This window comes from Heteronotia binoei, chromosome 1 (assembly GCF_032191835.1).
Source record: "Heteronotia binoei isolate CCM8104 ecotype False Entrance Well chromosome 1, APGP_CSIRO_Hbin_v1, whole genome shotgun sequence".
In the NCBI taxonomy this organism is placed as follows: domain Eukaryota; kingdom Metazoa; phylum Chordata; class Lepidosauria; order Squamata; family Gekkonidae; genus Heteronotia; species Heteronotia binoei.
In genome coordinates this window covers 252367050-252380634 of record NC_083223.1, presented here as the reverse complement: position 1 = coordinate 252380634, position 13585 = coordinate 252367050, and the positions used below count along the sequence as shown (strand labels likewise).

The following is a 13585-nucleotide window of genomic DNA, read 5'->3' as shown; positions in this document are numbered from 1 at the left end:
CCCCAGCAGCCCTCATTAACCCCTGGAGAAGCCTAGGACACCCTTTCTCCACTTCTTATGTGATTCTGGGTGGCAGGTGGCTTGCTGACTTTTTGAGTGTTGGGGGGCGGGGTGGCCAAGGAGAGCCCCAGGTGAGCGAGGCCTGCTTGGGTTGGCTGGATCTCTAGCCAGCCCAAGCAGACCTCGCTCGCCCAGGGCTTTCCTTTCTTGCATCAGGTTGCTTTTGGCTGAGGGGGCGGCATATGCTAATGAGTGATGCTAATAAGCTCCACCAACTATTTTTTCTACAAAATGACCCCTGAGCACATCTGTTGGTGAAGGTGGTTTCAGGCAGGTAGCTGTGTTCATCTGCAGTAAACAGGGCCGGCGCTGGGTTTTCTGCCACTGGAGGCAGACCCAAGCTTAGCGCCCCCCACCCCCCATCTTCTTTTAGAAAGAAATCATTTGCAAGCGCACGGCACGATGACATCACAAAAAGTGACATTATCAAGCAGCCCCCCTCAGGCTTCCTGATAGGGGAGGTGAGGGGAGCTGACAGTTGTGTTCCACGAGCAGATGCAAGCCCAGTCCCCTGCTCAGGCATCCTGCAATGCAGGAAGGCTGATGGGGGGGGGAGGCGGGGGAACCTGCGGTCGCCTCCCACCCACCTCATAAGGCACATGGGACGCAAGCCCCTTCCTCTGCTGATGGGAGTGGGGAGCCGGTGGTTGTCTCCCGCATGCCTTGCAAGACGCATGGGACCAGAGCCCCGGCCCAGCTCATGGGGGGAGCGCCCAGCAGTGCCACCAGGTAGGGTGGCGCCCTAAGCAGCCGCCTACCCGGCCTACTTCCATGAGCCAGCTCTGGCATTAGCACTCTAAAGACCACCAAGATTTCCAGGGTATCTGACAAAAGGAACTTTGACTCTTTAAAAGTTTATATTCTAGAAATCGTGTTAGTGCTAATAGACTCAATTATTACTCTGTTGATGAAGCATCTCACAGGTACAACACACAATGGATTTTTTTTTTTTTTTGCTTCTCTCCAAGCGGGGTGGATCTTTACTTTTCTCCCTTATATTTCACTGTGTAACCAATATATTACTCCCTGGATTGATCATCTACAGAATATTTCAGAACAAGAGAAACTAAAGATATTATTGTCAGGCAAGATTTTAAAACTGCACACGTGACTTAGCTGTATTTATCTATGCAGCTACAAACCACTTATAAAATACTCTGCCGTATGGCTTGTAGGCTGTTAAGTTATAGGCAAAGGAAATGGGGTGGATGATTTCACGCCACGCCACACCGAAAGTAAGCTCTCTAACCCTGGTGCTTATAAGAAAATAAGAGAAGCCATGTTGGATCAGGCCAATGACTCATCTAGTACTGCCTGGGGGGCAGTGGTGCCATCAGAAGTTCCACCAGCAGTGCCAGAACTCCAGAATCCCTCCCACTGTTGCCCCCCAGGCACCAAGAATACTGCCCCAGATAGAGCTGCATCTATACCTTGTAGCTAATAGCCACTAATGGACTTCTATTCCATGTCTTGAAGCTGTCTATGCTTGTAGCTGCCACTACTTCCTGTGGCAGTGAATTCCATATGTCAATTATTCTTTGAGTGAAGAAAGACTTCCTTTTATCTGTTTTAAGCCTAATGCTAATTAATTTCATTCTACCTGGTGCTGTGGTTCAGTAGAAAAGCATCTGCTGTGCATGCAGAAGGTCACAAATTCGGTCTCCGAAATCTGCAGTTACAAGAACCAGGCAGTAGTTGATATGAAAAGCCTCTACCTAAGACTCTGGAGAGTTGTTGCCAGACTGAGCAGACAATACTGACTGTGATGAACCAATGCTCTCATTTTGTGTAAAGCAGTTCCATGTACGGAGGGAGATTCTGGGTTTCAATAGCTCCAGATACAAACCTTGATTCAGCAGCTCCACTCTTGGCAAAAAGCAAGTTTGATCTTCGGTTTTCTACTTTAAACCGAGAGGAAGGAGATTGCAGGAACAGGGAAACCTCCCTTTGCTGTCCCAGTATTTAGGATCCGGGTGCTACAGTGCTCATATCATCTCCCAGTCCCAACTAAGTGAGTGACCTACTCCACTTCTCCCACATCCCCGCCTCACAGAGTGAACATCCAAAGTGAAGGTAGATGCAATGGGTATAAATTAAAACGGGGCATTGGAAAGGTTTACAAACATGTCTTTGGACAGCATAGATTAAATCCTCCACCCACAGAGAGTACAGCAAGGGAAAGTGGAGGGGTCAAGTCTGCTCTGGCCAGGCAGTGCCAGGAGAAGGGCAGTGGCTACTGAAGGAACAGGTTGGTCTCGTCCCAAGGCAGTGGTGGTGACAGCAACTCAGCAATGGACGCCACTCTGGCATGTGCCCACCAGGAGTGCCTTGGAAGCCACCTCTCAAAGTTGTAGATGCTTCAGATGCTGCTGAAAGATCTCCTCAGCCCTCCGCAGGTATTCTGCTGTCTTCTTCTTCACAGCCTCCCTACGGGCTGCATCTGGGTCCCCTGAAAACAGGAAGGAAGGAGTGAGGTATAGGGGTGAGCCAAGCCCTACAAGCTCAGAGCTCTTCACAGCAACAGCCCAAAGACCACACTTCATATCAAAACACACAGGGCCTTTTTTTGTAGCTGGAACTCCTTTGCATATTAGGCTACACCCCCCCCCCCCGATGTAGCCAATCCTCCAAGAGCTTACAGGGCTCTTCCTACAGGGCCTATTGTAAGCGCTTGGAGGATTGGCTACATCAGGGGTGTGGCCTAATATGCAAAGGAGCTCCAGCTACAAAAAAAAGCCCTGATAAACACGTAAGAGCAGAATCTACTGTTCAGGTACAAGAAAGCGTAAAAGGTGGCGGGAAAAGGCACACCCCAAATTAAGGTGAGTACAGATGTGCCTCTAAAGCAGGACTCTGCCTCATATTTTTCTCCTCCAACCCGCATTCAGTTTTCATCCATATATGGGGGGGGGGACCACAGGTATGTGCCACCCGTGCAAGCAGCACCCTTTAAAAATAATGCAAAAAGAACATCTACGCAATTAAGAACTCTGTTTTAAAAGCAGGATTGATTTTTTAAAATGTCCTCAGGGGAGCAGAGATGGTTTAGCAATGTTGCCAGTTCCATACAGACAACAGGGAGCCAAGGCCAGTCTCAGCCGCCGTCATCCAGAAGCAGTACCTCACCTCCCCCACCTTGGAAAGAAGATGGTACATCTGGAAATGAACACAGGCAGCATCCCTCTGATGAAGGCTCAGACTCAGACAATGCACATTTCATAGAATCATAGAGTTGAAAGGGACCTCCAGGGTCATCTAGACAATGCAGGAAACTCACAAATACCTCCCCCTAAATTCACAGGATCTTCATTGCTGTCAGATGGCCATCTAGCCTCTTTAAAACCTCCAAGAAAGGAGAGCATTGTGCAGGGGGTTGGACTAGATGACCCTGGAGGTCCCTTCCAACTCTTTGATTCTATGAAATGTGCATTGTTTGGGTCTGAGCCTTCATCAGAGGGATGCTCCCTGTGTTATTTATCCACACTTCAGTGCTCACAAAAAAGGACCATTCATTAAGGCGAGAGGTAGGCCCAGATACCTCAAAAGGAGAGAGAAAGTCAACAGACAGTAGACTCAAGATGAAAAAAGGAAATTCTTAACACAGGGAGTGATTAAAATGTGGAATTTGTTGCCAGAGCATGTAGTGATGGACAGCTTTAAAAGGATTAGATAGATTCATGGAGGAGAGGTCTATCAGTGGCTACTAGCCATGGGAACTGGGAAACCTCTGTGTTCAGAGGCAGTCAACCTCTGAATCCCAGAGCCAGGAGTCAACGTCAGGGGAAGGCCTCGGCCTCTATGCCCTGTTGTTGGCTGTCCAGAGAAACTGGTTGGCCACTATGCAAGACAGGAAGCTGGACCACTGGTGTGATCCAGCAGGGCTCTTCCTGTATTATGTTTGTCAGGGGAAGACTTTGGCCTCTATGTCCTGTTACTGGCCCTTGAGAGGAACTGGTTGGCCACTGTGTGGGACAGGATGCTGGACTAGACGGACCAGTGGTCTGATCCAGCAGAGCTCTTCCTTTCTTCTTATTTACACTTCCTTACTTGGAAGCAAGTCCAAGTCCAAATAAGGACTGCAGCCTTGTGACATGGAAAACAGAGCTCCTATACAGACAGCTTCCTCACCCTCTCACATGGGGCAAAGTCACGTGACCAGCTCTGCACATCAGAGGTAAGCAATCCCCGTACCTTGCAGGCCCTGAAGCAGCAAGTCAACGCCGCTGCGGTAGCCATGGAAAGCCCCCTCATAGTCTTCAGCCACTTCGCTCTCCAAGGCGTGCTTGATACGCTCAGTGGCCAAAGGTAGGTATGCACCAGGATCTGATGTGGCTGCTCCCGCCTGGGCTGGCTGCAGAATTCCTGTGCTTGGGGAAGAAGGTGCTGGTACATCTTCCAAGGCAGCACGAGCAGGGGACGAGCTGGCTGCACCTGAGGCTGAGCAACAGGGAGAAGGCTAGGAATGCAAACTCTTTGTCTTCCCCTCCTGGCTTGACGACTTTGTTCACACACGCCCCTTAAGTGAAGGCCATTATCTAAAATCACACAATTGCCTCGCAAAAGATCCTCTCCAGCAGGAGATTCATGGAGGACTTTAGGGACAATACACAAAGAATCCCAGTTCTGCCTCCTGGTTTATTCCCCACCCCCAATGAAGACCAACCCAAACTTGGCCAAAACCACACAGAGCCCAGCTGCTCACCAACAGCATCCATTAACCCACCTACCTTCCTCAGCGAAGGGGTCAAACAAGGCCAGCTCCTGGACTGACAGGAGGGAGCGGGAAGGCGAGCTCATTTCTTTCTCTTCCTCCTCCTCCTCCCCAGCGCAAGCAAAAAGAGCATCCAGGGCTTCATCTTCACAGTTTCGGGGTGAGGAGTGGTCCCCTGTGCCAGGAACACTGATTAGGCTAGGCAATGATGACAAGGGGAGAATAAGGGGCTCTCAAAGCAGGCAAGGCAGGGGTGCAGGAAGCTTCTCCCATTCAGCAATATTCTTTCCCAGTAGAGCCTGCCTACATATTTCCCAATATTCTTTAAGAGTGGGGTTTTCTCCCCACAAGCCCGAAACTGCATCTGTTCCAGATTTGCCAGATTTAAAGCTGAAGCTCTCCCTCCCGCTTTTGGATTGCAGACCTGCTGATAATATTTGGCCATATCAGTCCCCTGCAAGCTGCCACAATGCACACACAAGCCTCTGAAGCTGCAGATTAGGAACCTGAAGGCCTCATTATCAATACTAGAAGTCCCAAGGACGTCAACAATCCTCACTCCAAGCCTTGCAAGGTTCTGTACTTGGAAAGGTGCCTATTTGCAGTTAGGTTTTATTACCAAAGCATGCAGCAAAGAGGGATTGCCCTGGAGCCAGTTCCACAGAAGCCTGAGTGGAGGTGGGAGAGGAAAAATCTTCCATTCATACAACATTTCTCTTCCATCCCAACACAAACATGGGGTGGTGGTCTGTTGCTTGCAAAGTTCCAACTTGTGCAAAACAATGCATGAGAAAGTTGCATGCAAGGACACACAACATGCCTCTCCGCCACTGCTAATAAGCAGCTCCCCACAGAAGAGAAGCAGATTAGAAAATTCAGCCTCAGCATTCCATATGAAGCTGATTTCTGCTGAGTCAGATCCTAAGTCCAACAAGGTCAGTATTGTCTGCTCAGGCTGGCAGCAGCTCCCCAGGGTGTCAGTCAGAGGTTTTTCACATCACCTGCTGCCCAATCCTTTTAACTGGAGACACCCAGGTTTGAACCTGGGACCTTTGCCATGCCAAGCAGCTGCTCCATCACTGAGCCGCAGCTCCTTTAGAAGACAAGGACCAGAAAGCTTACCTCCCTCCTTCACTGGGGGCTCCAGATCACAGTCTTTCCTTGCTGCTTCTGTAGCTCTGCAGTGATCAGGCTCTGAGTCCAGATCCAGGAGTCCATGGTCCACATCAGAAGCCAGAGCATCCTCGCCGGGCTCCACGCCTTCTGACGGCACGGGGATCAGAGGGGGAGGCAGAGAAGGCAGGTCACAGTTTTCCAAAGGTCTCCTCCCCTCCCCACCCTGTGAGAGAGAAAGCAGCAGCGTAAGCACAGAGGCATAAGTAGATTTTTCATCTTGGGATGGGGAGCAGGTCATGAATCACACCTCGAACTCACAGGTGGACTGGGGGTCAGGACCCAGCACCTCCATTCTGCAACCAAGGAGGGGATCAAGGAGCCATAGTACAACTCTCAAATCCCTAGCAGCCCCTCCTTCCCCCACCTCTATGAAGACTCAATGGGACCCCCCTGGGAGGATCCAGTGGCCAAGAGCCATCTCCAACCTCCCTCCTCCATCTGCCCAGCCAAAATACCCGGAAGAATTCCTTGAGCTGTGGACTGTTGTTCAAAGCGGGGATGTGCACTGTGAAACGCAGCATGACCTCAGCAGCCTTTCTCCGCTCCTCTATCACCTTGGGCTCAAATCGGCCTGCAGGGAAAAGAGTCCCGCATCACATTAAGTGCCAGAACTGCTGCTGCGTCACCCTATCTGGAGTATATATGGATTTGCAAGACGCTTCCCTTTGCAAGCTTGGCAACATTTTTCCAGGACTCTAGAGCCTGCCTACATATTTTAGTTTACCTGTCCATTCTGGGGCCTGTTGAATCAGACAATTGCTGAGAGTTCCATGTTAATACTCTAGTAAACAGAGACCGGATTCAGATTGAGACCACGAAACACAGGGAGAGTGACCTAAGCATTTCCTTTTGCACCATTTACCACCAATACTCCCTCTAAGCTGTGGAGTCTTGTGAGCAACACCTCTGCTTTGTAAGCTACTGGCATTAAAATTGTGAGCTACTGCATAAATTAGTTTGCTCTGGGGCTATTTTTCCTGAACTAAGACAAAAATGTGTGAGCCAGAGGCTAAAGAACTATGCTAGCTCACACTAACTCAGCTTAAATTAAACACTGTTTACCACCACCTGAAACCATCATATTACCAACAGTTGATACCACCACCTGGGGAGCTCTTTTTTCCACTGGAAAACTTGCATGTACTGGACTACATATACACTCACAGTCTATAAAGTTTCCCTGATGAGGCAAACAGCAGCTCACTGAGACAATTTCAAGTTTGGGGAAATGGTGCGTGTGGAAGTCTTAAGCCACTCTCTGGGCTTAATCTGAACCAGTTCACCATGCCCCTGAGAACAATGCTTCAACACAGAAAATATCCAGCACATATCTGGTTTGGTGGGACCTGGGATGTATCCCTAAGCAATGCAGTGTAGAGTTAGGTCCTTAGACTCCAAAAAGTGACCTAAGGCCCTCTTTCTCCTAAGCAACCCAACAAGTGTTTTGGTCCAGAAGGAAGTCACCCTGAAAAGCACTATGAAATCTAGCACATCTCCTCCCTCCCTGCCCCAAACACCTGGGTCATTCCCCTCCCACCATCAGTAGAAAGGCTTTGAGGGATCAAAACAACAGATCTGCTTATTTCTAGTAATACTACGCATTCTATTTCCAGAAGTAGCCAGACCGATCACCCTGGAAAATTTCCCAGAAAGACCCTGGCCATCTCCCTTGTTCCCAGCACTGGATATTCAGAGGACACAGTCCAAGTTCCTTTCAAAGGGAGAAGCTATTGATAGACTTTAGGGTCCTGAAAAATGCAGTCACCACAGAATTCCTACTTCAGGAATGAGAGATCAGCAAGTATCTTTCCCACCCAGCTCAGTTCAGCTCCTCACCAAAGACTTGGGCTTTGGGGAAAGGAGGAAAGTCCTCCAAGCGCCGGAAGAGGTTACGGTGGGTGTAAGCCAGGTCTCCATGCAGCTTCTTAAAGTCGCTGTACCGTTTCCAGACCACAATCTGTAGGATGAAATATGGGAAACACAGCCAATACAGAGAGCTTTTCAGTGCACACCGCAACATGGGGCTCCTGCCAAGAAATAACACCTCCACATGAAGAAGTTAGGGTGTGGGATGGTATAGCATAGCCCAATCTTGTCAGAGTTCAGAAGCTAATCAGGGTCAGTACTTAGATGGGAAATCACCAAGGAAGGCTCTTGAGAGGAAGACCATGGTAAACCACCTCTGCATCTCTCTTGCCTTAAAAGCCCCTTATTGTGGTCATTGTAAGGCAGTTGTGACTTGACAAAACTTACATACACTGTTCTGACACCCCTCCCACCTCATCTTCACAGATTCATCTTGTGCGGGACCGCTGCACATCTATCCAGCCTTGTTCTGCAGAAAAATTTGATGCCACACTAAAGAGGATATGCCCTGATGGAAGTTACACGTGATTCACTCAAGGTACAAAGTGCCCATCTGGCTCTCTGGGAACCTACCAATATTGCTCTATTATCCCCTGAACTACTGGTAAGATATGCAGCCAAGGGAAGCACCCTCTGTACCTGGGCAAATCAAAGTCAGTTCCTCCCATCTGCATCTAGCATAATCTGTAAGACAAATATAAACGTGGACATACCTCCTTGACATCTTCTGGATTCACTTTTGAGACAAACTGGGGGAGAGAGAAAAAGAGCAAGATGTTGAGATGACAAGACTTGTGGTCTAGTTTTAATTTTTTAAACTTATCCTGCTTTTCTCCTGATCAACATACCTCATTAAAACCAGCTAAAATGTAATGTTTATTTATCCAGAGGGGCAGGGGATCATGTCTCTCCCCCCACCCCCAACTTTTACTATTTCAGGAAGGGGAGTGGCAAAGCAGGCTCCTTTACTTTATTTCTCACAGGTCCCCCTGCAACAGTTCTGTCGGAGCTCTGCCTTCAACAGCGATTCTTTGAAAACCGTGTGTGTTGGGTGGGGGGTTGCAACTCGCAGCTCAGAACCTGCCGGGGAACCGCACCGGAGGAAGAAAGTACTCTGCACATGTACAGAGGGTCTTGCGCCCTGCTGTTCCTGGATCGGCTGCAGGCGCTGGAAGCAAGATCCACGACGGGAGACTTGGAACAGACAGAAGCCCTATTGATACTTCGCCTCCTCCTCTGAATATGGGATTGGAGAGATGCGGGGTCCCCAATAACCCTTGCCTCACCTTGGCGGTCACTTTGTACTCAGTGTAGCCTTTGGGGTGGGTTCGGGTGTCGGTGACGGTGTAATGCCGGTGGTACTCATCCTTCGCCCGACGGGACATCCCAACGCCCTTTTGGACGTTGCGGCCCCTTTAAATCCAGAACTCCCCGCGTAGACAGCAGCGGCCAAAAGCAAGAGCGCGATGGGCTGTTCGAGTCGCGACTGCGCGTCCAAGCCTTCCACTCAAAGCGCATGCGTAGCTGATAGCTCCAGAGCCTTGAGACAAGGTAGGGTCGAGGGAGTGTCTACAAAGTGCGACACTGCGGCTACTCAGGAAAGCTAAGGGGCAGGGCTCCTCTGCAAAGGGCTGGATTTAGTATTGCACGGCGGTGAGGAAAAATAAATTAATCAGGATATTGCGTATGATGCAAAAATGAGAAATGATGGAGTTAAACAGGATCTTGCGTAAAGCAGTCCCGGCCGAAGCATAATAACTCAGAAGCAAGTCCCATTGAGCGAAAATAGGGCTTGCTGACTTGTGTGATGAGGCTGGCAATCTAGACTAGAAACATGCGCTGCCTCTCCCCGTCACTCACGCAGCCAGGATTTCTGGCTCTGCTCTTCTCTTCTTGGTAGTTCCACACCTTTCTCTGTTGCCCTGGAGGATAGCCTTGGGGAAGGTTGGGTTGGTGAGGGTATATTGCTGTTTAAATGGACTTTTTAAAAATAGTGTCAGTAAAGATGGGGAAGGCATGGGGCTGTCTGAGAGCATGCAGTGTGTTTTTATTCCACCCTTCAGTTGCTTGCTCAGCTTTGTGCAGTGGGAGAAAACATTTTTTTTGTGCAGCAGGGCATGTCATGTGGAATTAAACCAGGAGCAAAGATGTTCCTTAAAATTAATGAGAAGGGGGGGGGAGGGTGAAATAAAAAGGACATGGTCTTACTTCCCTGGCTCTCCCCTCTCTTCCTTGCTTTGGGTTAGAAATAATCTGGTGCATGTGATCACAGATAGCAGAGAGGCTGCTGCTCTGGCTGGTGGGGTGGGGGAGCTTAGAATAAAGCCTACAACGAATCAAGGGTCACATGCAAGCATGCCCAGTGCTCTGAGCTGGCTTAAGTCCCAGCCCTGCTCCTGTTAGAAATTCAGGCCTCTTGCCTTGGTTGTGGCTTGCAAAAGAAGGGTCTCTTTGCTTCCGTTCTCTTCTCCATTTTATTCTCATAACAACCCTGTCAGGCTGTTGTGAGAGTTACTCATCTAAGGCCACAACAAACTCCTATGGCAGATCAGGGATTTGAACCCAGTCATCCCATGGCTGACCTCAAAACCACTACACCATGCTGGCAGTACAAGGAAATCCTTAAGCAATGTGTAAAGCTTAAAACTCAAGCCTGGCAATTCTGGGTGCCCTGCAGGTGGCCTTTTGCAGTGGTTGTCCACAAGATTATCAACACAATGATTCTCAAATTGAGAAGTGGGTCACACAACCCTCTGTTAGGTGGATCATGGTTTAAAACTCATGAGCTAGGAGAGGAGGCTCAGGAGCCCCCCCCCCAACCGCTGTGGTGGGAAAAGGTAGGAGAGAGCAGCCATGCCTCCACCCCATCCTTCAGCTGACACCCCCATTAGTTCTCAGGGCATTTGCTCACTCCCAGCCACCAGCAGTGTGGAAGATGATGGACATACTTGATACCCACAGCCTCCTGGACCCACACTTTCTGAGGCACTGCAATGGTAGATCAGAAAATAGTGTGTTTAGAAATAGATCCCATTTCAAAAACAATCTTAACTCAGCGGTTCTCCAAATAAGAATATCATCATCTCCCCACTACCCCACACACATATAAGACCAAAAAAAAAAAGTCCAGAGTTAGTGAGAAGTAGATTTTATGGGTCCTCCTGACCTGGATGGCCGAGGCTAGCCCAGTCTCATCAGATCTGACACAAAGCAGTCCAGTAAGTACATGGATGGGAGACCGGCAAGGAAGTCCAGAGTTGCTATGCAGACAGTGGCAAACCACTTCTGAATGTCTCTTGCCTTGAAAAGCCTCACTGGGTCATCATAAGTCAGCTGTGATTTGACAGCAAAAAAAAACTTTATGGATCAGCTAATATTTGAAATGCAGAAACAGAACTTGGGAAACCATTGCCTTGCTGGATCAGCAATCTCTGCTCTGACTGGAGGCAACTCCCCAGGGGCTCAGTCTTTCACTTTTAGTCTTTCAATCTTTTAGCTGGAGACTAAACTTGGGAGTTCTTCAACGCAAGCAGTGCTCTAATCCCTGAAGCCATAGTTGCCACCAAAAGTTGTCTCATCCAACATCCTTTTTCCAAGATTGATCTGCTAGTTGTCTCTGAAAACATAGCAATAAAACCAAGAACCATATCTTCTTGGTTCCAAGCATCCAACAAATTAGGCAAAGGTATCCTGTCTATAAATCTGGAGGTTCCATCTAGATTGAGGTCCCTACCTTGGTGCTTGCACCATGTTACCCACCAAGTATTTTTAAAAAGTGGATGTGGTTTTGCCCACCATGGAATCTCAGCAGCCACTAGAGATGTGATTGGCTGTGCCAATTAAAATAACATTGTTTCAACAGCCCCTACCACTACAGGGTTGGTTTTATCCTCTCTCCTTTCCCAGTGCATTTTTAAAATTACCCCTCTTCTCCGCACTTGGGTTTCCTGTGTGTGACTCAGGCCCGTAACCAGGATTTTAAAAGTCAGGGAGCATATTAAAAAGTCAGGGGGCACTTAACAGCTCCCCTCCCCTGGCCACCATGGCTCTAACCCGGGGCACCCGACTCAGTGACCTTCCCTTCTGCCCCTTCCCCACCTCTGCAACCACCTGGGGGCTAGCAGAGGTGAAAGCTGGGGGCTATCCCCTCCCTCCCCAGTGATTTAAATTACATGGGAGAGGTACCCAGTGGCAGCCACTGCCCCTCCACACCATTTAAAGGTCTGGGGAGAGCAGTGGCTGCTCCTAGATACCTCTCCCATGCAATTTAAATCATGGGGAGAAGGAGGAGGAGCCCCCAGTCTCTCAGCTTTTACACCCATGGTGGGGGAGGGGGAAGGATAGGGGCACCTGAGACAGGGCACCCAACAGGAAGTCAGGGGGGCAGGGCCCCCACAGACCCCCTCGTAGCTACAGGCCTGGTGTGACTCCTCCTCCTGCAGTAGCCATTTTGTGATTGATTCCACCCGCTGCATTAGAATTCTGCAGAGGACCACAGGTTCTGAAAAGGTTGTGGACCCCTGATCTAGATAATGATACAAGGGTTTTAGTTTCAGCCTTTCCTGCAACTGGATAAGACTGCAAACACACAGTCATGGGCCTTTGCAGAGTCTTTTTAGCTCAGTTATCCCATGCCTATGGTCTTGCCAGCGGGAGACTAGAAAGAGCAGATGCTTGAAACACAGTCACATGTAGCCCAGGAACATGACCCCTGCCTTTCAAATACCAGTTCCATACAAACATCTTGACTTACTTGCTTTGACCTTTATTCTGGGAGATCAATACCGTTCCAGAAGCACCCTTACCTATATAGATACTTTAGAATTAATCAAACCATTGGTCTATCAATCCTAATATTGTGCCCTCTGATTCAGACACTCTCCAGGGTCTCAGGTCTTCTCTGCACCAGCTACTTGGAATCTTTGAAGAGGAGATGCTGGGGACTGGGATTAAAGCCTTTTGTCTGCAACTCAGGTGCTCTCTTTTAAGCCACGGCCCATTGCCTACCCAAGGCTTTTCTTGAAAATATCCAGAGAGGATAAGCCACTCCCAGAAGCAGGATGATTTCTCTGTCTAGCCACTAAGAACCACTCCGGTGGTGTAGCTAAGACCTGGGTACCTGGATTCAGAACCTTATTTAGACATGAAGTTCACTGGATGAACTTGGGCTAGTTCATCTAAGCCACCTAACGTGGGCTGTTGTGGGGACATAAGAGAAGGCGGAAGAGCCATGTACACATTAGAAGGGACAAGATAAAAATAGCTAGACAGAAATCTGTGTGCCTTCCCATATTCTCTCTCGGCTTGGCTTCGCGAACGAAGATTTAAGAAGGGTGCAATAGTCCACGTCTGCTGCAGGCTCGCTGGTGGCTGACAAGACCAATGCGGGACAGGCAGGTCTGGCCACAGTGGCTGCAGGGAAAAGTCTGATTTAGGGTTGGTGCTGTAGCAGTGCGATTCTTCCTCAATCTCCTTTTGTCCTCAAGGCCAGCTATGCGTGCGTTCTCAAAAGAAGAAACAGCCTGGTGGATGGTGTGCCTCCATGCTTTGCGATCTGAGGCTAGGTCAGACCACTGGTGATGGTTGATGCGACAGGTGCCAAGGGATTTCTTCAAGGAGTCCTTGTACCTCTTCTTTGGTGCCCCTCTATTTCGATGGCCGGTGGAGAGTTCGCCATACAGGGCAATCTTGGGAAGGCGGTGGTTTTCCATCCTAGAAATATGCCCTGCCCAGCGCAGCTGCGTCTTCAACAGCAGTGCCTCGATGCTGGTA

The 13585-nt window shown here is 49.2% G+C and overlaps 1 protein-coding gene across 1 annotated transcript; it reads right to left on the bottom strand.

Annotated features, from left to right (window-relative positions):
• Positions 1-2134: 2134 nt before the first annotated feature.
• SNX15 (sorting nexin 15) lies at positions 2135-9320 on the bottom strand. Its single transcript, XM_060252768.1, has 8 exons — positions 9100-9320; positions 8527-8562; positions 7784-7904; positions 6403-6518; positions 5894-6110; positions 4788-4946; positions 4252-4497; positions 2135-2509 (listed from the first exon to the last, which is right to left on the bottom strand). Exons 1-8 carry the CDS (start codon positions 9196-9198, stop codon positions 2403-2405), a joined length of 1101 nt encoding a protein of 366 aa, XP_060108751.1. The 5' UTR covers positions 9199-9320; the 3' UTR covers positions 2135-2402.
• Positions 9321-13585: the final 4265 nt, after the last annotated feature.

Bases quoted from the DNA above. Each gene is read 5' to 3' on its own strand.
- SNX15 (XM_060252768.1), bottom strand. From the start codon at position 9,198: ATGTCCCGTCGGGCGAAGGATGAGTACCACCGGCATTACACCGTCACC. The intron at 8,563-9,099 runs GTGAGGCAAGGG...TCTCTCCCCCAG, and splicing joins AGTACAAAGTGACCGCCAAG to TTTGTCTCAAAAGTGAATCC. The intron at 6,519-7,783 runs GTGAGGAGCTGA...TTTTCCCTGCAG, and splicing joins CCCCAAAGCCCAAGTCTTTG to GCCGATTTGAGCCCAAGGTG.